The following is a 23,601-nucleotide window of genomic DNA, read 5'->3' on the forward strand; positions in this document are numbered from 1 at the left end:
AAATATTCTAAATGTCCTAAAATATTCTAATTATGATCAATACTGATGTAAAAATAGCATAATTATGATCAATATTGATTTTAAAAATATCCTAAATATCCTAAAATATCATAACTATGATCAATACTGATATAAAAATATCCTAAACGTCCTAAAATATCACAATTATGATTAATGCTGATGTAATATATCCAAAAATGTCATAATTATGATCAATACTGACATATAAATATCCTAAAATATCCTAATTATGATCAATACTGACATATAAATATCCTAAATATCCTAACATATCCTAATTATGATCAATACTGACATATAAATATCCTAAATATCCTAAAATATCCTAATTATGATCAATACTGACATATAAATATCCTAAATATCCTAAAATATCCTAATTATGATCAATACTGACATATAAATATCCTAAATATCCTAAAATATCCTAATTATGATCAATACTGACATAAAAATATCCTAAATATCCTAAAATATCCTAATTATGATCAATACTGACATATAAATATCCTAAAATATCATAATTATGATCAATACTGACATATAAATATCCTAAAATATCCTAATTATGATCAATACTGACATATAAATATCATAAATATCCTAACATATCCTAATTATGATCAATACTGACATATAAATATCCTAAATATCCTAACATATCCTAATTATGATCAATACTGACATATAAATATCCTAAAATATCATAATTATGATCAATACTGACATATAAATATCCTAAAATATCATAATTATGATCAATACTGACATATAAATATCCTAAAATATCCTAATTATGATCAATACTGACATATAAATATCCTAAAATATCCTAATTATGATCAATACTGACATATAAATATCATAAATATCCTAACATATCCTAATTATGATCAATACTGACATATAAATATCCTAAATATCCTAACATATCCTAATTATGATCAATACTGACATATAAATATCCTAAAATATCATAATTATGATCAATACTGACATATAAATATCCTAAAATATCCTAATTATGATCCATACTGACATAAAAATATCCTAAATGTCCAAAAATATCATAATTATGATCAATACTGATATATAAATATCCTAAATATCCTAAAATATCATAATTATGATTAATGCTGATATAAAAATATCCTAAATGTCCTAAAATATTATAATTATGATCAATACTGATATATAAATATCCTAAATATCCTAAATTACCATAATTATGGTCAATGCTGACATAAAAATATCCTAAAATATCATAATTGTGAGCAATACTGACATAAAAATATCCTAAATATCAGCAGCTGGAAGGGCAAACATGCTGGAATAGTTGGTGGTTCATTCCGCTGTGGCGATCCCTGATAAATAAGGGACTCAGCTGAAGGAAATGAATGAATAAAGTGTTATGGTTTTCTCACATCATGCTTTATAAATAATCAGACAAGGCAGAAGTTGGATAAAAGAAGTCCTTCACTTGGAGATTTTATTTGATTAAGCAGTTTCATATTCAATAACTACAGAAGCGTGACGTTTTTAATTTAGTTCCCGAACATGACTATCTCATTCACTACAAAGACTTACTAAGCATATATTTTAATAAGCAATTCAGGGGAAACAAAAGCCATCACTGATAAGACACGCAAAACAAATATGAAACATTTCGAGATATGAAGGTCAGGACGTTGGCCTCGTTCTCATTTCAGCAAGGCGCAGAATTCTGCAAACATAAAGAGAAAGAGAATTAAAAAGTGGTCAAGTCGGCCAAATCAATCAACACAGCAGAGGTGTCTACTCATTATTCCTTTTATGAAATCTGCTTTTGTAAAGTCTTCAGCACACTGAACAATATGCTTCCTAAGGCCGGCTCACACTGTGAGATTTTAATTTATTTATTTAATAATCCCAAATGATTGTAGCATGTCTGCACGAGCATGGCTCCCATGTCACCCTGTAAGATCTCAGCTGTCATAGGGCTCTATTTAGACGGTCCATGCGGAAAGCGCAGAGCGCAAACGTTTTCAGGGCGTGTCAGAATCCACTTTTGCTAATTTAAGGACGGGAAATCTGCTTTGTGCCGTGGCGCATGGTCTAAAAGGGTTGAGCTTATTCTCTTAATGAGTTATAGGTGTGTTTTGAGAATAAACGAATTAGAGTCTCATCTCCCATTCCCTTTAAGACCCAGCTGCGTCGCGCCAAGAGCGCATTCGCTATTTACAGAACGTAAAGTAAGTGTAAGTGGAAAAACTGAGGATTTCACTAGCAAGAAAACAGTTAAACAGAACATCTACTGCGCGAGAATGAGAGATAAATTAATAAGTTTCAGTTTCACTCTTGTGGATAGGGAAACCTTGTACGCACAGACATCAATTAGTCTATAAATAATTAATTTAGTTTGTTAATTGCAAAGATTTGTGTCAAAACTATTTCTAAATTCAGTTCTAATTTCCAGCAAACAAATAAATGAACAATAATAACGAAGTGTGTTATTGAGAAGAGTGATATCCTAAAACACATGCTGTGCATCATATGGTCTAAAACCTGACAGGTGGGCAAATCTAAGCTTGTTTTTAATAAGACAAATATAAATATGGATATAATAAATAATACTGCTAATAATAATAACATTATACAAAAGCAAATTGTCAGGAATAAACTGAAAAAGCCTCCCGAGATGAAGAAGGCATGAAGGCAGTAGTTTTCATATTTATGTAGGCTAGAAAATAATATGTTTTGTAATATTTTAATCCTTTATATTAAATATCCTTAAAATTTGATATATTTTTCATATGTAAAGATATTTGCGTATTGCTTTACATCTTGTGTGTATTAAGCAGTGTGTAAGCGAGGCGCTTAACTAACGCGCTCTGCGCTGGACAATAGACCGGGTTTGTTTTGGTCTGTTGAAAAATCGATTATAGTTTCTCAAAATAGCAACGCGCCAGCGGTCCGCCTCAGAACACCTCCCTTTCTAGACCAGAACGCCTATGGGCGCACATATGAGCGCTAATGCATTTGCTATTTAAACAGCGCAGCGCAAAACGTCAAAACGACTCTTGCGTCAAGCTGAAACTAGCAAACAACAATTGCGTCACGCCTTGCGCCACACTGCGCCGGGCGTATGACAGGGCCCCTAATGTCTAATCATCTTGTTTAATCCCGCCCCTTTTCGCAGTGCCACACAACTGAATTTCGCACCCAAAAACTCTAGTGTGATCGCAGCATTATTATTATCTGTTCGGGAATTTATTTGTTTTTAAAATAGCAATTTGGTTATGGCAGAAAATATATTATATTTCGCAAAAATGTGCAGCATTTAAGAAAAAAAATCACCTCAAATTTTTTCAAATAAGTTTGTTCAAAAATCATGAGTAAATCGTGAGACTAGTATCGTGAATCGTGAGTCAGGTTACATCCCTCTTCCAACCATGCCAGGGCCGGCCAACTGAACTGCGCCTGAGCCTGATTCAGAGCACTCACACTTCTTAAATGAACCGGGAAACGCGCCTGGGCATGGTTTGGATAGCATAGTGTGAGTACGCCCTAACACTTTGGGCCCTATCATACACCCAGCGCAATGTGGTGCAAGGCGTAACGCAATAGTTATCTCTTAAAGGGAATGGGAGATGAGACTCTGATTGGTTTATTCTCAAAACACACCTATAACTCATTAAGAGAATAAGCTCAACCCTTTTAGACCATGCGCCACGGCGCAAAGCGGATTTTCCCATCCTTAAAATAGCAAAAGTTGATTCTGACATGCCCTGAAAGCGTTTGCGCCCTGCGCTTTGTATGGACCGTCTAAATAGAGTCCTAAAAAAGCAAACGATTGGTCCATATTTTAAATTCCTATCCAGAGAGGTCATGCTTTGTTCTTCGATTGGTCTCACGCAGTCATGTGAAGCAATTTCAGAGGTTAGGGTTTACCAAGCTTGAACTTTCCAACACAGCGAACTGCGAAACCCGTCGCACGAGCTTGCATTTTCAGTCTGATGCATTGGCGTGCGTGTGAATGAAAGTCTAAGGGGAGAAAAGTGCAGCGTGACCGCAGCTTAATGCAAACTAAAGAAGAGTCATTAATATAAACAAATTAACCTCTTAACGCCCAAGCTGTTTTTCACATGCATTGTTTACTTCTCTTTGCTGTTGGAGCCTAATTAGAATGAAAACCTTTTGATATGATGTACTTTAAGAGAAAAATTATGTCCATATATGTGGACTCAGGGTCTGAATTTATATAAAACACTTTTTCCTGACTGTTTTGTAAGGCATGTTTCACATAGAAAATTTCTTTGAACATGTCTTGACTATCAGAGAGTAAAAAAACAACATTGTTTTAATCACATTTTGGACAGTTAAAATAGTGTTTGGGACATTTAATATGCTGCAAAACAGTTGCAGGATGACACTGTATGTCTGTAACACAATATAAAACATTAAAAGTATTTTAAACAGCCACTTAAGAGCTTAAATCTGCTGTCCACGTATGTGGCCACTCAAGCCCTAGGAGGCTAAAACTGTGACTGTGCTGGGATTTTACATTTTGAAAAAGAAACATCAGCATATCTGTGTTTTCTGGCATAAGCTGCGGTCATTGCACATTCACAATGTCTCCTTCTAATGAAAACACTCTCATAGATGGGCACTAGTGGGCGGGGCTTTCCCCTCTGATGACATCATACAAAGGGAGGATGTCAATCAGAGTGTTTCTGCAGACTGCTTTCATCAAGTCTGATTATAAACAATAGAGTTAATTCATGTTGACCATTAGAAGCTGGAGATATCCACACACTGCTGACACACAACTGGGTTAAACCCCTTATAAAGAAAATTTCTACATAACAGGCGCCCTTTTAAAGAAAGACTTTCTGAAATCAAGACTATATGTTTTGCTTGTCTATAACCGTACGTTCACACCGAAAGCGGCGAGAGCGTCAAAGTAGCCGGAAGTCATTCATTTTCAATAAGAGCCGGCGGCGAAAGGCAGCGAGGAGCAGCGCGGCGCGTCTTCGCCGGCGTGAGCGTCGAGGAGAGTTGAAATGAAGTCAACTTTATGGTAATGAGCTATGACGCGGTTCGGCGGTAAGCAATCAGAATAAAGACGTCCATCGATTGATAGCAGTTCAGAGAACACAGACCTGTGAACTTTGGTTCCGACCACAGTTGTTCCCAAGGGTTTGATTATTGCGGTCGCCGGATTTCCAATTATTTACAATTTTTTCCTACAGGAACATTAAATAAGTTACTGGCGAGTTACTGATGTTCATTAATGTTATATAAATTTATCTTAAAAAGCGGGAATCTCACGCGATGTGACAGTACAAAACAGTACTGCTGCTATTTCAGACATATGGACACATATTGGATAAATAGAGCAAAGCCACACCACACGCAACTTGATCTTCCATTGTTGTATGAATTTGATAAGAAGTGCGCAACATTTTCACGCTGGAAACATGTTTTATGCAGGAATGTAACTGATATGCTGCAACGGCTCCTTTAAATATGAGATCAATGTAGCGAGTTTTGACGCTCTCGCCGCAGGAGCTGAATGCAGAGAGCGTTGTCGCCAGGGCGGCCAGAGCGACCTTGGACGCTCTCGCCGCTTTCGGTGTGAACGTACGGTAAGGGTGCTTTCACATCTGTAGTTCGCTTCACTTGGTCCGGACCAAGCGCAATAAATGATGCATTGTTGCATCTTCCGCTGTCTTTGGGTCGTTTTCACACCACACTACTGGATTTGGTCCGAACCAGTTAAAACAAACCAAAATGCAGTCATGTGACAAAATCCACATCTCTCATTGGCCGGATGTTTGAACATATTTCCTTAACTGCTTATTGATTGGTCAGAGTACATGTGCAGGAAAATGCCAGTGAACTCCCGCAGGTAAACAAAACCTTTTACTCTGGAGGGACGACTGCGCTGGCTGATTGTATCCGTGTTTTAGACAAACTATACATTACGAAAATGAAGCGCGGCCGCGGCTGGAAAACAGTGTTTAATGCATTGCTCGTCACTTCAGGAGGAGACGTGAATAAATTTATCGAAACTGCGACATGCTCATCTTGCGTAAATATTACCAACAATCCATCAGGTAATGTTTTCCCTCTCTCTCTGTTGGTAAAGCGCTGTCAACAAATATTTTCCTCCATATCCCATAATGCACAGCGCATCGGCCTACGGTAGCTGGATTAGTCCGAAAGGCGCAGTACTTTTTGCGGTTGGACCTATTTTAATACGGATCATATTCTCACCACAAACGAACCGATCCAGGGTTTGTTTGAAAGCGTAGCGAGACCACCTCTTTAAGCAGGTCTCGGTACGCTTATTTGGTCCACTTTTGGTGCGCACTCGAGTACGATTGCTGCATTCTCACCTGCCCAAACCAACCGCACCAAAAGGGGAAACGAACTCTAGTGCGATCAATCAAACTAAAAAAGGCAGGTGTGAAAGCACCCTAAAACACTTCTTGACTTGAGAATGTTTAAGACAGTTGGAATAGAAACAAGACAAAAACTCCTAAGTAAGCATTTTTTGTAGTGTGCATGAGCAAACGTATTTCTTCACAGTGCGCCTGCTGGAAAAAGACGTGCTAATTTGACTGGCGAGCAGGAGAACTCCCCGTCTTTCGCTATAATCAGTGTGTGTGGCTGTGTTAAAGCGAGTACAACTGCTGTAATTCTCATTTGTGCGTCTGATTAATCCCTCGGGTTGAAAAAGGAGCCAGACGGAGAAACAGCAGCCCTGTTTCTATAGCAGAGCAGCTCCCGAGGGCCTTTTCTGGACTGCGTTTCCCAAACAACAGCGCATCCGCTGCTAAACTACAGTGCCAGCCTGATCTCACGAGGAAACGTAACTATTGTATGGTTTTCTCTTTTGTTTATTCGCCCTCCTGAATCATTAGCCCATCTGTATATTTAATACCCCAATTTATGTTTAACAAAGAGAAGATTTTATCTCACATTTCTAATCATAATAGATTTAATAACTCATCTCTAATCACTGATTTCTCTTTGTCATGATGGCAGCACATGATATTAGACTAGATATCCTTCAAGACACTAGTATTCAGCTTAAAGTGACCTCTAAAGGCTTCACTAGGTATGTTTATGCACAAATAACGTCCATTATAAAAGCAGAACATCAGTAGGCCATTTGTAACTGGAAAGATGTAAGCCTTCGGCCATTAATCTGGCCCTGTTTGAAATTCAACAATAATATATCAGTGTTCCCACTTGAATGTAATAAAGGCTATCACAATTTAATACATGCACGGCATTCGATATGCTTTATTAATCTGTGTGAGGATTGCTGCAGGCAGCGAGTAATAATTTGGTCAGGATCTTTGACAGGTCATCCTCGGGTCATGCACAAAGCTGACCCCTCACGTCTTCTGACACTGTTGCGATGCAATGTTTAACCATACTAACTGACAGCGGTATCTTGACCAGTTGTTTTGATTCACACTCTCCAAATAATTCCTTGACAATCTCTGTTGCGCATGGCAAAATCAAAGTTTCTGCAATTGTGTGCCCTTTCTTTTTATTTTCAGCAGCTGTGTACGATATTTTTAAAGGTTGCTCGTCAGTCGCTGTGACGTCCATCGTCTCATTTTGGGTGTGTGTCAATTCTTTTTCTCTGGGCTTGTCGCTGTTTTGGAGATGAGTCGTCTGCAAATGTCTTCATAATTTAGACGGCCTCATGCATTCATTAGCAAGAACTTTGGTGGCTGGGTCAGGGACTCTTTGCTTCGAGAAAATAGAATAAAACAGCCTGATCTCACGAGAAAACGTAAGTATTTTACGTTTTGCCAGTTTAGTGGCTAATTCATACGAGTTCAGTCGTACGAAATTGTACGATTTTCAAAAGGAGGCGTGGCACCTAAACCCAACCCTCATTGATGGATGAGCAAATCGTACTAAGTTGTACGAATTAGATTGTATGAATACATACGAATTAGCCACTAAATCAAAAAGTTTCGAATTGAGACTGTGTTGAATATAACTATAGTTCAGGTAACTATCTTGGTATTTCCTGCATTTTGTTTTTCCAGTATTGCTAGCGCCACGACCCAAAATGTTTGGAGTTTCCTCACCTGGGTCCAGTATGCTTGGGTTTTTATTATTATTTATTTATTTTTTCACCTTTATTGGGAAATGGACAGCGGAGATTTTACTGACAGGAAAGTGCGGGGAGCAGAGATAGGGGAAGGATTGGCAAAGGACCTCGAGCCAGGAATCGAACTCGGGTCGCCATGAGCGCTATGGTGTTATATGTCGACACACTGACCACTAGGCTATTAGCGCTGACATTGGGTCATTATTACTATTAGCTGCTGAAGGCAAATAAGTGAGACGTTTTATGTGGAGGATGAGTTACACATTTTTTAGTTTAAATATTTGTTATTATTTTTTATTTATAGGACAGTGGAGATGTACAGACAGGAAAGTGTGGGGAGCAGAGATAGGGGAAGGATCAGCTAAGGACCTCGAGCTGGGAATCGAACTCAGGTCGCTGTGAGCACCTTGGTGCTATGTGTCGATACACTAACGCCCCATTCACATGGGGCTTCAGCGTCAATGCTTGACTGAAGGCGTGTCTGAAGTTGGGGCTGAAGCGATCGTCATAGAAGCGTCAACCAATGAAATTCAGTCAGCAATAGGCCACTGTCTAGCTGGTGTTTTTGCATACAGTGATCTGATTGGCTGACGCTTGAAAAGTTGAGCTAGTCCCAACTTCTGCAGTGAGCAACGCCTCTGAAGCGGCGCCGACGGATCCACAATGCAGCTCGGCAACGCCTGTTGTCACCCATTCAAAGTGAATTGGAAGGTTTGACGCAGACATTGGGTCATTACTATAAGCTGCTGAAGGGCAATAAGTGGGACTTTTTATGTGGAGGACAAGTTTAGAAAAATGTATTTAAATTTTTTTATTATTTTTTTGAGGTTTTCACCTTTGTTTATAGAACAGAGGAGATGTACAGAGAGGAAAGTGTGGGGAGCAGAGATAGGGGAAGGATCAGCAAAAGACCTCGAGCCGGGAATCTAACTTGGGTCACCGCGAGCACCTCAGTGCTATGTGTCGACGCACTAACCACTAGGCTATTGGCACCGACGTTGAGTTACAAATTTGTCTGTTTTTTGATCAGCCAGGGGATAAAATGAACTAAGGCAACATGATCATTCTCCTAATTGTCCACTGCTTAAAATGTTTTAATCAATACGTAACCCCCCGCAGAGCTCACTGAGGCCCCCTTGTGGGGAACCGCTGCTGTAGACAATCCAACACTAATATTGCTGAAGGGGTCTAATAATATTGACCTTAAAATGGCTTCAAAACAATTACAAACTGCTTTTATTCTAGCTGAAATAAAGCAAATAAGACTTTCTCCAGCAGAACAAATATTAGAGGAAATACTGTGAGAAATTCCTGAATCTGTTCAACATCATTTGGGAAATATTTAAAAATGATCACAAGAGGGCGAGTAATGTTCCCTCTTCAACTGTGTTTAAAGAATATCTCGTAAACAACAGAACTTGTGCCATTAGTTGTCTAATGATGGCTTTGGGAAACGCACCCCTGCACGGTTGATTTCTGATTTGTCTTTACCTTCGATCCCAATTTTTCCATCTCCATCTTTGTCTCCGGCTGCCAGAAGAGTGTTGGTCTCGGCCTCTGTGAGCTCTCTGGCCTTCGAGCAGAAGTTCTGGAGGAAGCGTCTGCAGACACAATCCCAGAAGAAAGTGCAGTTCGTCAGAGAAAAGCTCATCTTGCGCTGAGCGGTTGTGGAAAAAATCATTGTCAAAACACTTTGTCAAAATTGTAATCATGATTATTTGAAGTAATCGTAAATAGTCCATATGACCTGAGATACTATATATATATATATATATCAATAAATAGTGCTCAGCATAAATGAGCACAGGGCGTCATGGTGGCTCAGTAGTTAGCACTGTAGCCTCACAGTAAGAAGGTCACTGGTTTGAGTCCCAGCTGGGTCAGTTGGCATTTCTGTGTGGAGTTTGCATGTTCTCCCCGTGTTGGTGTGGGTTTCCTCTGGGTGCTCCGGTGGCCCCCACAGTCCAAACACATGCACTTTGGGTAAATTGGATGAACTAAGTTGGCCGCAGTGTATGAGTGTGTGTGAGAATGAGTGTGTATGGGTGTTTCCCAGTACTGGGTTACAATTGGAAGGGCATCAGCTGCGTAAAACACATGCTGGAATGGTTGGCGGGTCATTCCGCTGTGATAAATAAAGGACTAACCTGCAAAGGTCTTGTTACATGATTACACTGATTTCCATGTACAAATTGAAGGGGCAAAAGGGCGCAATAATCAAAACATAAGTGTTTTAATAATTGCACAGCCCTACTTCATATGATGTGCTGTGTCTAAATCAGTGTTTCCCAACCCTGTTTCTGAAGAAACACCAACAGTAAATATTTTGGATGTTTCCCTTATCTGACCCACTCATTTCAGGTTTTGGAGTCTCCTCTAACGTTCTGGGGTGCGTTTCCCAAAACCACCGCTAAGATCGCAAGTTGCGTCGTTACAAACATAGTTTGTTGATTTGGTGTTTCCCAAATCCGTCGCTCCAAGGAACATTCGCAAACTGCGAAGTAAACTTGAGCTCTCGCAACTGTACCTCTGGAGCTGTAGTTAGAAGCACAGTTCCTGGCTGTGTTCTATTCCCACTTATCCACCCTATGCCCTATTCATTTAGAACACTCAAAGTTGGACTTATTAAAAATAAAAAAGCATTAAGGTCATCTCTCGTAGGTGTAATTTGCTTTCAGAGTATTTTTACAGTTCAATTTTATCGATCTTAATGTCTAGCATTGTGCTCCCTTCGCTGTACACTTTGAAAACATTGATGTCATTTTGAACACAGCCTCATGGCGAAAACTATAGGTGACCTAATATTTAACACTGGAATTTATGTTACGTCTCCAAAGCTTGTGAAAACAAAGGCGTTTTACGTTATAACTAACGTGGTTTAAGCGATGGATCTGCGACTGAGAAACTACAAGTTTTGGGAAACACTCGTCACTACATCGTTCTTTTCCTAAACGATGCATCGCACTATGAAAGTTCAGCCGCGAGTTACGTCGTTGTTTGGGAAACTCACCCTAGATCAGTTGTATCAGGTGTGTTTGATTAGGAAGAGGTTGAATATGTGTACTGCTGGTGTGCTTTCAGGAACAGGGTTGGGAAACACTGGTTTAAATAAACATGTTTGACTTTACTTCAGCTCCTCTTTTTCGATGTATCCGCTCTTGTCCTGGTCCAGGGCCTTGAACACCTTCTCCCCGTCTGAAGAGGCTCTACCGATCAGACCCACTTGTTCAAAGAACGACTCGTGGTTGAAAGATCCTTGCGCTGAAACACATAAAAAGGCGAGCTTTTAATCATAGAACTCCAACACAGACTCATTGGGAAATGTGCCCACGGCTACATTTTTGAGAACTGAGAAATGTGTGCTCCTGGGTACATATAGCTACATGTTGTGTGTAAAACGAATACTATGGTGCGGTACGGCTGATGGCACGTATGAGAAAACATGGCCCAGTAATTTATTTATTTATTTACTTATTTATTTACTTATTTATAGAAATGGATAAGATACCAAATGAACATATGTTATCAAATAAATACATTATATAGTTCACAATTTTTTAAGTGCATAGAGCTTTCTTGTTTAGCCAGGATGGATGGATGGATGGATGGATAGGGAAGGATGGATAGATAGATAGATAGATAGATAGATAGATAGATAGATAGATAGATAGATAGATAGATAGATAGATAGATAGATGGATGGATGGATGGATGGATGGATGGATGGATGGATGGATGGATGGATGGATGGATGGATGGATGGATGGATGGATGGAAGGGTGGGTGGATGGATGGATAGATAGATAGATAGATAGATAGATAGATAGATAGATAGATAGATAGATAGATAGATAGATAGATAGATAGATAGATAGATAGATAGATAGATAGATAGATAGGGAAAGATAGATAGATGGATGGATGGATAGGGAAGGATAGATGGATGGATGGATGGATAGATGGATGGATGGATGGGTAGATAGATAGATAGATAGATAGATAGATAGATAGATAGATAGATAGATAGATAGATAGATAGATAGATAGATGGATAGATAGATGGATAGGGAAGGATAGATAGATAGATGGATGGATGGATAGATGGATGGATGGATGGATGGATGGATGGATGGATGGGTAGATAGATAGATAGATAGATAGGGAAGGATAGATAGATGGATGGATAGATAGATAGATAGATAGATAGATAGATAGATAGATAAATAGATAGATAGATAGATAGATAGATAGATAGATAGATAGATAGATAGATAGATAGATAGATAGATAGATAGATAGATAGATAGATAGATGAGCAATATCACACCAGTAGCAGTGCAATATGGCTGTATATCGGCACTGGTGGGAGGCGTGCGTTGGCACAAGATCGTAGGCCGAGTGCCTTAGTGCCCCCACCAGTGCCAGTATACAGCCATACCGCACTGCTACAAGTGTGATATTGTGTTTATACAACAGTTTGACGGCATAATTGTGTATATAAAAACAAAATCAAACATGGAGAGTCTCAAAAACCCTTTTGTATGAGGAACTACTTTCTTCCGCATTGGATTTAAGCCATAAGCTGACAGTTAAACAGCTGAGCGTGCATCTTTTACACTTTAGATCTGTAGTGTCTGCTTTTTGCTGGCGGAGTAATACACAAAGGGTAAAGAGGCTGTACGGGTGCTGATATTACTTAAATATACCACGGCTATCAGCCAATCAGATTCGAGAACCAGACAGAACTGCTGTATATATATATATATATAAGGTTTGTTGTATTGTCTGCAATGAAATACAAGTCAAAGTGTATTTAGAAGTCAATGCATTTTAAATTCGCTTTATCCATACTGTCCCAATCCTTTCTGATTTAGGGTTGTATAATTATATCACATAATATATTTTGACAGTTTTCCTATGTACAATAGCAGTGAGCATCTTTGTGGCTGCTTGGCACAAACACACTGGTATCCTGGTGCCACCCTGTCCCCCGACCCCTGCTGCCTGGATACCTGAATGTAGTGTCCCAATGCACAGGCCAGTGGGAGTAAACGAGTGTGTGTGTGTGTGTGGCTGTAAACGACGCTGCTATTTCTGTGGTTGTACACAGTAAGAAAAACAGCTTCTTTGCGTGTGTATTTACATGAATATGTTCTTGCAGATGAGTGTTGTGTGTGTGTGTGTCGCACCTTGACAAGCCTGCATGGCTGCTGCGATGTCGTCTTGCTTCAGGATTCCTGCAAGTGCCATGATTCTTCCCACAAAAGAAGCGTCTACAAACACATTAGAGATGCAATCAAATGCACACTATTGTTACCTTAAAGAGCTGTTTCTGCTATATTTAATCTATAAAAATCACTTTAGGAATGAGCGATGCACATAATATTAGACTAGATATTCTTTAAGACACTAGTATTGAGTTTAAAGTGACATGTAAAGGCTTCACTAGGGTAATTAGGGTAAAGTTAGGGTAATTAGGCAAGTCATTGTATAACAGTGGTTTATTCTGGAGACAATCCAACACTAATATTGCTGAAGGGGGCGAATAATATTGACCTTAAAACGGGTTTTCAACAATTAAAAAACTGCTTTCATTCTAGCCTAAATAAAATAAATAAGACTTTCTAAAGAAGAACAAATATTAGAGGAAATACTGTGAAAAATTCCTGAATCTATCTATCTATCTATCTATCTTACAAAGATTACACATGTTACGTTTTGAACTGATCTAGTATGCACTGCAATAAAATACTTATATTGTCCTGTATTTCTGATTATAGACACCACCAGCAATAAAGTAAAGAAGTGTGCACTAACCAGTGTGGATGTCTTGTAGTCGCGATGTGAGCGTTCTCCTCGGGAACGATGCAGAGGCTGTTCTTCAGATCTGGGACCAAAAGTGCACTCGGGGAGCCTGATACTCGCGCCCTTAAACCCTACAGAGGACACAGAACACCTCCCTCCTCATTAGTGAAGGTGGATGATTTGCATTAAAGGATGTGATCCCTGCATATGATTATGAAGCGCTCGGAGGGTGATTGGCTTTGGTTATGGTTATGATGATGCTGCCTTTGTGCCGGTTTGTGGAGGAAGATGCTGAATCTCACTAATGATAAGAAGAAACATTGCATATAAGTTGATGTTGATGAGAAAAGCTACGCATGTATAGAGAATTATTTGTTGCATAATTGCTTTAATAACTAATTTCTAATAGTTTGCATGTTCTCCCCGTGTTGGCGTGGGTTTCCTCCAGGTGCTCTGGTTTCCCTCACAGTCTGAACACATGCGCTATAGGGGAACTGATCAACTAAGCTGGCCGTAGTGATTGAGTGTTTGGATGGTGGATGTTTCCTAGGGTTGCAGCTGGAAGGGCATCCGCTGTGGCGACCCCTGATAAATAAGGAAGTAAGCCAAAGGAGAAAATAAAACACAACCTTTTTTTTTCTTTTCCCCCCTTTAAATAAAAAAAATTGACAGTAGAGAATAGAGAGAAAAAATGCATATCATAATAACCCAAACCTTTAATTTTAATTTATTTTTTGCATGATAACAGAAGGGGTATATACATCAAGATTATACAATTTGCAAATTTCATTTGTTTTTATTTTGTAACTGTCACAATCACCAGCGATCTAAACACCAAAGATCACTGGAAAACATTCACATTCACACACACTACAAATCTGCTGGTTTATGGACTACAGATCCCAGTCATGCAACACACACACTGTTAAAAAAAAACTAATTTTACAGAAAATATCTCAAAATATTTTACAGTAATTTTTTTTTTGTCATTTCAAATTATATTCAAAACTTAGTAAAATGACAAACAATGGCTGCGTCCGAAACCGCATACTTCCATACTATATAGTACGCCAAAATCAGTATGCGAGCTGAGTAGTATGTCCGAATCAATGACTGTAAAAAATATGGACGACGCGACAGCCCTTTTTCCCATTGAACGCCTTGAGGGCAAAACGCCTGCTTGACGGGCACAAACTGTCGCAAAAGACTGCTGAAATTGGAGCCAGACATGCGCAGAAGGACTGTCTGATGGAGCCAGAGGAGGAGCCGCGAAAATGAGCTCGAGCTTTCAATCAAACGCTTTATGTAAAATCAACTACGCCCCCCGAACTTCTCAGCATGCGTTTGCTGTCATATCAACACAAATAGATGTAATAACGTTAACAAATATGAGGGTTTTATATATTCAATCGCGCCAGCTCCAGGCCGCAGCGCATAACTTACTCGCGGCGTCGCGGGCTGATTCCGGCTCGCATGCGGCAGCGCCGGCTCGCTCGGTCGCCGCATCTGGCTCGATTGATTCGGGCTGGAATTGGGTAGTGAGTCCAGGCATCCGGAGTAGGTCCAGCAGAGGTAACATTAGTCAGTCTGAGCTCTAAGAGATAAGTCTCCGGCAGGCGAGAATCTAGCCGGAACTGTGTTTTGCTATCTGGGTGGCTAGGCGTGTATCAGCAAACTAATAAAGCCCGAAAAAAGCCCTGAACTTAGCGAATAAACAGTGTTCCACCAGGATCATGTATGTCAGAAACTATAGTTTACTGCTGAACTCATTTTGTCATGGTAAAATAACACAGAAATCGAATAATAACAATTCAGTCTCCTGCCGAAGCTCAGACGCCGCGCTTTGAGAAACTGTCAATCACAGCTGTCAATCACGATGACACGCCCAGCATTAAATTACTGCTAAAAACAAACTGTTTACAAAAATGAAGATCTGCACCTATTTCAGCACAATAACCAGTGCCTTAATCCACCAGAACTATCTTTCGGGACATTTTATTGCAAGTGTAATATTTTTTTTTATTTGGGCTCAAGTCTCCTTCATTAACACGGAGGAGGCGGGCTTTATGACTTGTACTGCAGCCAGCCCCCAGGGGGCGATCTAACGGCCGAAACCTTCACTCAAACGTAGGCTTGCGGCACACTTGTTCCGAATTCATAGAATTCGAAAATCAGTACCCGGATGACTTACTACTTCCGGCGAGATTCCGGAGTGCGCATCCCATGCATGCTGCGCTATCCCATGATGCCCCGCGAGCGAAATCATGAATGGAAGTAAAGCGACGCAACTGACGCACGTAGGTCAAGAGACCATGACAAAATGGCGGATGTAGTACGTCCGAATTCCATTCATACTTTTCACATTTATACTGTACAGAACGTACTTTTCTAACGACCGAGTAGTACGTTTAAATTCAAATGCAGCACCTACTGAGTTGTAGGCGGTTTCGGACGCAGCCAATCTCTCTAAATTAACATTCATTTTAGGTACGTCATCATTTAAGACAAATTACTGACATTTTTGTTTTTGTACAGGGAAATTACAGTATTATTTATACAGTGTTTTTTCTGTTATTTTAAATTATGTTCAAAAGTCCGTAAAAATTACAAATAATATCTGTAAATTTACAGCTTGACTGTTATTTTATGTACTATATAATTAATGAAAAATTACAGCAACTTTCCTGTTTTAGAATCCTCCCTTGTGGATCAAGTAAAATCACAAAGATAATATCTTTTTCATGCTAATTCTTATTAAAAAATCGATTTATTCTTTACTAAGATACTTTCGTTGTTCCACAGCTTCACTTTGTGTGGGGAGAAATTGTGAACGAAACATAGTTTCCATGCCAAAAAGAGCCTGTTCATGAAATTTAGAGAGTTTTATAGGGAGTTTGTATGGTAGGCAACCTTTTTTCTATGTGAGTGATCTGTCAGATTCTGACGTCACCGCCGCCCTCGTGTGACGTCACGAAACATGGCGCTCGTGCGGAAAGGTGATGATGATGGACCTCTATGTTTACTGCGCTTTTGATTTTTCCGCGAACGCTAGACTTTTACAATGTCTGAAAAAGACGTATCCTCGCGTTTAACCGTCCTAGAGAGGTAATAAACCAAACAGCGGCTTTGAACGATGCTAAATAATCACATATAAGACGCCGGTAGCGGTTAGCATTAGCTTAGCTTCATGAGCACCACAGCTCTGTCGTGTTAGCTAACGCTCACAACGCGACGCACGACTAATATCACACAACATGAGTCTTTGACATATATAGATGTAACGATATAGATGTACGTAGACAGCTCTTTGCGTTATTTGTTTAGATGTGCTAGCTGTTTTTAGGTAGTTGAGGTAGTGGATTAGCCGCAGTGCTGAGGATGGAGGCTCTTCTCGGTGGAGGTGTGTGTTTTCTGGGATTTGTCACTCTCACACATGCTGCTCCGGTCTCTAATACACTCTCAGGTAAGATGTCAGTCACATTATGATGCTTATTTGTCACTCATGTTGTCATTGAGAAGCTGTGTGTGAGGCCAGCATTGTGTTGGGGTTTGCTAATGTCATGTTTACATGGTGCTGCTCTCAAAAATAGCATGGGGCTACCTTGGGGTGTTGAGGTAAAGTTGGTTTTATATTCGTACATTCATTTAGTGACAATTTCCTGTGTTGTTTATCACGGTACATTGAATATTCGGTTTCAAATTGTATGCAAGTATGACTTTAAAACAACATAAGCACTATTAAATTGATTGTGAACAATGTTGTACTTTGATAGTCATCGGATGCTAATATAATTTCTCTATTTAGAGTTTACAAAGAATACTTTTCTTAAATTATATTATTAAGGAGAAAGTACAAACGTGTGATTTTTAAAGCCAACTTTACCTTAATCATTAGTGCTTGGCATTGTTTTGTTGTTATGGGGTAAACAGGTGATTTGACAGCTGACCTGTCTGTAAACAAACCAAGTGAAAGTGCGAAAATATCCTCAAATAAAGACCAATCAAGCACCTGTGTTGGGGAAAGATACTTTAGAAAGTAATGTATTACAATATCGAGTTATTTCGCAAAAAATAACTAGTTGCATTACTTTTTATGGTAAGTAATGTGTTGATTTTTGTGTTACTTTTCCCATACTGGCTGAGTCTTAAACTCTTTCAGGACTTGCAAGAAGTTTTTTCTTTATTTTTCGTTTTAAAAGAGGAGCTCTGTGGTTAACAACACAATGTATAACCTTCCATTCATCTTTAAAAAACACAATAATGTAGAATAATGTTGTATTCTGAGAGCTCCCTGAGCTATAGTTTGTTGTTTCTGGTGATTCTCAAAATTCAGATGGAGGGCAGGAAGTAAAAAAAGTGAATGGGAGACAGAGGAAAGCCCATGTTTTTGTGATTTATACCATGTTACAAAGGAGATACAAATGGAAAATCACCACATATGTTGATTGAGGTAAAGTTGGTTTTATAATCAAACATTTGGACTTTCTCCTTATTAATATAATTTCAGAAAAGTATTCTTTGCAAACTTAAAATAGTGAAATATTAGCATCTAATGACTATCAGAGTATAACATTGTTTACAATCAATTAAATAGTGCTTATGTTGTTTTCAAGTCATACTTGCATACAATTTCAAACCAAATATTCAATGTACAATGGTAAACAATATAGAGAAGTTGTCACTGAATGAATGTGTTAATGGAAAACCAACTTTACCTCAATCCCTTGGGCTTGATATTGTATTGCTGTTATGGGGTAAAAAGGGGATTTGACAGCTGACCTTTTAGTAAAAAAATCAAGTGAAAGAGCGAAAATGTCCTCAAATGAAGACTAATCTAGCACCTGTGGTGGATAAAGTTACTTTAGTAAGTAATGTATTACAATATTGTCTAGTTGTGTTACTTTTTATGGTAAGTAATGTGTTGAGTTTTGTGTTACTTTTCCCTTACTGGCTGAGTCCTAAACTCTTTCAGAACATGCAAGGATTTTTTTTTCTTCAGTTTTTGTTTTATTAGAGGAGCTCTGCGATTAACAACACACTGTATAACCCTTATTCATCTTTAAAAACACACAAAAAAACATAATAATGTTGGATAATGTTTTCTTCTGAGAACTCTCTGAGCTACAGGTTGTTGTTTCTGGTGATGCTCGAAATTCAGATGGAGGGCAGGAAATAAAAAACTAAATGGGAGACAGAGGAAAGTCCCTGTTTTTGTGATTTATAACATATTTCAAAGGAGATATAAATAGAAAATAACCACATATATTGGGTATTAAAAATTATAATTAAATAGTCACATTAGCTTTCACCGGAAGTTTATCACTAGCTTTAAAACTCTAGCTGTGCATAGAGCCCATTGAGGGTGCGGTTCAACATCAATTTTAATTCAGCAATTACATTTTTTTAGAAGCTAATGCAATTAAAAATAGCCTGCATGATATTTTTTAAACTAAAATATTGTTACTTAATCTTTTTAAGTAACGTTACTTTTGGCCCCGTTTACACTGCCAGTTAAATGTGAGCCAATTTTTTTGCTCATGTGACACAGATCGGATCTCTTCTATGACAGCATAAACACGCAATAATGCATTCATACGGATATTCAGAGATCGGTTTCAGATCTCCTTCATATGTGGAAATGAATCAGATTATAGGATATGTGACGATGCGACTATCATGTAAACAAGCACTCCGTTTTGTACGTCATTAAACTTGCGACAATGTGGTACTTCTCCGGTTTAATGACGTAGAAGGAAGAGCGTGTACGGAGACGCCAATGCGGTAAACGACAATAACAGATGTAGGACTAAAGTTGTCAGTCGCCACAAATTGCTCCCACCAGACCTGAGATCTCTCTTGTACCCACAAATTCCTCTGAATGGTGGAGGACACTGTGGATAAACTATAAGCACAAGCTGCGATGACGGCCCTTTCCCTCCTCCTACTCAAAATCATTTTAAAGTTGGGCAAACTTTGCATATTTCGCAGAGCTAAAAGCTAGACGAGTTCTGCCATCGTCACAGTAATCGGATATGGGTCACAATCAAAAGTATGTGTAAACAGACAGGCAATAACAATCAAATATAGGCAACGAATCGGAATTGGCCATCAAGACAGTGTAAACGGAGTCTTAGAAAAGCAGTATAATTATGTAACTTGCGTTACTTGTAATGTATTACCCCCCCAACACTGTCAAACACTGCTGTTTTGGAACTGGAAAATCACGCACGTACCAATGATCACATTCAGGCGTTAAATTAATCCTGTTTATTGACATGGGAGTGCTTCAGTGAGTCAGTAGTGAGTATTGTGTAATGGGTAAACCTTTGAGTTGATCTTTATCTGTGCACCACTGAGAGTTTTGTTAGCAGATGTGGTGAGTAAGCTGTGTGGTCATCAGATGCTGAGCAGTGATGATGATGATGATGGAAAAAAGCACTGACCTGCATTAGATTTGCATTCATCCACTTTGCAAATGCATTTATCAAAATATACTGTGTAGTTGTGAGACCCTGGACAGCAAAACCAGTCAGAATTGTATATTAGTTTTGGATTTATACATCATGAAAGTGAAAATCTGCAATGTGAGTGTTCAATGAAATCAAAAGAGTGGCCTTTACAGTTGTCTAGATTAATTTCTCAGCCACATTATTAATACATTTTTTTTATTTACAAAATATATAATATGATCTTATGTAATATTTAAATTATTTTTGACATGAAGGAAAAATAGTTTTGACCCTGTACGATATACTTATTTATTTATTAATTAGTTTTTTGTTATTGCCAAAAAATATGCCTGTTCATTAAGCCCAGGGTGACTAATTAATAAATCATTTTTACATTCAGTAAAACATTCAGTTTTTTGTATTTAATTATGCAGAAATTATGCATAATTGCATGCAATTAATCCAAAACCAAGCCCTAATGCTACAAAATGGCATGTAGTTAGTTAGTATTACTCTGCATTTAAATGTGTAATTACACTGTAACAAATACACATTAAAATAATACATAACCAAACACTCCAGTCGAGATGAGCAGAGTAATGATTGTCATGACTTGGAGAGAAAAACTGAGAGATTCTCAGTTCATTTTAGTGAATTGTGATTATTAAATAATAATATTAATAGTTAACTCCTATAAAATCTGGATCGCATTATGTGTTGTCTTGCATATTGTTAGATTAAAAAAATTAAATAAAACAATCAGGAAATTAATAAAAAACGCTCTTCTCTTTTCTAATTTTTTTTTTTTAGAATTCTTATCATTCATTCATTTATTTTCTTGTCGGCTTAGTCCCTTTATTAATCCGGGGTCGCCACAGCAGAATGAACCGCCAACTTATCCAGCAAGTTTTTACGCAGCGGATGCCCTTCCAGCCGCAACCCATCTCTGGTAAACATCCACACAAACATTCACACACACACTCATACAATACGGACAATTTAGCCTACCCAATTCACCTGTACCGCATGTCTTTGGACATTGGGGGGGAAACCGGAGCACCCGGAGGAAACCCACGTGACGGCAGGGAGAACATGCAAACTCCACACAGAAACGCCAACTGAGCCGAGGTTCGACCCAGCGACCTTCTTGCTGTGAGGCGACAGCAATACTTACTGTGCCACTGCCTCGCCAGAATTCTTATCATATTAATGTAAAAAAATTAAATCTGATGTAAATATTGGATGTTTGATGGTTTATATATTTGTTTTGTTCTGAATTATTTTTGTCATCAAGATGACATAAATCGTATGAAATGAAATAAGGTGTAAATAAAGGATATAAAACGATCTCATGATGCCAAGAAGTTGCCTCAAAATGTAAATTTTTCAACGGAAACCCAAACTGTTGTACATATAATTTTGTAATGCCCTATTTTCCTAAAGTTTTCAAAAGTAAACCTTTCAGATGTTTATCCTATATGCAGCGGTGGAAAGAGTATTGAAAAATCATACTTAAAAGTACCATTACTTGATGGTACCATTACTTTTATCATAAAAGATAAAGATAAAACAAATAAGACTTTCTCTAGAAGAAAAAATATTGTTAGACACACTGTGAAAATTTCCTTGCTCTTTTAAACATCATTTAGGAAATATTTAAAAAAAAAAAAAAACATCAAGGGGGGCGAATAATTCTGACTTCAACTGTATATTTTATATAAAAAAATAATTCATGGTGTTTTGATATGTCTTCTCTTGTAATACTAAGTGTCACAGTAAAATGTCACCCATTTTAGAGCATGACTGAAGGTGTTAGGCTCATTCAGTCAAGCAGGATAGGTTGATTAGCGATCAACATGCTACTAATTATTTCTAAAATGCTTGACTCATTTGGACATAGGTGCATCTGACTGCTTCCTTATTACAGTACATGTTGCATGGGTTACAGTAAGCCGACACGTAAACCCAAGCGTACCGCTCTTATCAGCGGTGAATGATTTACTTGGTCAGAAGGTCTTTTAGAAAGATGATTTCTTAATTGCATGCACTTTATTATCCTGTTTGATCACTGTGAAAGCAAGTTTTATTTGCACTCTAAACGCTCTGGTTAATGCAGTAAGTACTGATGATGGTCACAGTGATGAGATCTGCCTAATAGATCTGTGCCTGATGCACTCTCTGCTTTGCTTCTGGGTTTATTTGTATTCATTGTTCAGCTTGACCATTCAGTCTTTTAAACAGGCTGTGGAGTAAATATGTGTACAGTGAGATGACTGGTCGGTTTATGATTGCATCAACATTTTTGTTAGCTCACAGTGCTGTTTTTGCATTGCAATATTCGCTATTTTTGCATTTTGCAATTCATCTGTGCATGTCATTAGGAAGAAAATATGTATAGCTTGCTCTTGCAGTCTAAAATTAAAATCAGAAAATGCACTTCCTGTTTGTTTTCAGTTAAATTGTCACATTATGTGATTTTTAGTTAATGGGTGTGGCTAACAGACCTAACCACGCCCCTCCAGCTGTCAGTTTTGACAACAAACAGAAATGGTGAGCAATGTTGTAATAACTCTCCCTGAACTCTGTTACTGATCTTTCCAAATGAAACACGTCTACTTTACTACATCCAATCAGCTCACAGTAAAATATAAGCCACACCCACTGTTTGCTCATTTAATATTTCATTTTTTCTAGAAACTGCGTCACTACAGAGGAAAAAACGGTCGCAGCTTCTGGTTCATGCAGAGTTGTTTCTAGTCTATGTGTCTAGTTGACCTGCATGATACTAGAAAATATGCATTATTGTTGTGGAGTGTTATATATATATATATATAAGATTATAACTATCTTGCAAGACGCTTATCATTTAATAACCGAATCATTTATGTTATGATCATACTAAGACTAACTTATCATATATTTCTGAGATTAAAAAGAAAAAAACATTTAGTAGAGATGCTCTGATCAGGATTTTTGCAGCCGATACTGATTACTTGTGATCGGCCAATACAGAGTACCGATTCTGATGCTTTAAGCATTATATTGCATAAAACACATTTTTCACAAGCATGCTACTTAAGTGGAGATCTCTCCTTACCTAAGAGAATAGATGAAGGATGTTGCATATAATCCCCTAAACACGTCTTGTATAACCATTTAGTGTGATCGTACCATCAGAAGCCGCATCAACAAGCCTCAATTAGG

General features: G+C 38.3%; 2 protein-coding genes and 1 long non-coding RNA gene across 10 annotated transcripts in view; 1 reads left to right on the forward strand and 2 right to left on the reverse strand.

Annotated features, from left to right (window-relative positions):
* Window positions 1-23,601, reverse strand: part of LOC147846139 (uncharacterized) — a 281,389-nt gene that overhangs the window by 211,287 nt on the left and 46,501 nt on the right. The gene's annotated exons all lie outside the window — the stretch shown is intronic.
* Window positions 1,480-14,049, reverse strand: pvalb5 (parvalbumin 5). Of its 2 annotated transcripts, none has more exon segments than NM_207167.1 (5): window positions 1,480-1,744; window positions 9,635-9,744; window positions 11,272-11,404; window positions 13,333-13,416; window positions 13,961-14,046. In NM_207167.1, coding segments are annotated over 4 exon segments (327 nt in total). In that variant the 5' UTR covers window positions 13,394-13,416; window positions 13,961-14,046; the 3' UTR covers window positions 1,480-1,721.
* lmtk2 (lemur tail kinase 2) overlaps window positions 16,891-23,601 on the forward strand; it is a 79,900-nt gene continuing 73,189 nt past the window's right edge. For 6 of the 7 annotated variants that reach the window (XR_015479936.1, XR_015479932.1, XR_015479933.1 and 3 more), the window contains exon 1: window positions 16,911-17,411. Coding sequence is in view for 2 of the 7 variants with exons in the window: in XM_087243021.1 (XP_087099147.1) it covers window positions 17,327-17,411 (85 nt within the window). In the remaining 5 variants the exon portion in view is untranslated. 7 annotated transcript variants of the gene reach the window in all.

Source organism: Danio rerio, chromosome 3, assembly GCF_052040795.2.
Source record: "Danio rerio strain M-AB ecotype USA chromosome 3, GRCz13ab, whole genome shotgun sequence".
In the NCBI taxonomy this organism is placed as follows: Eukaryota; Metazoa; Chordata; class Actinopteri; order Cypriniformes; family Danionidae; genus Danio; species Danio rerio.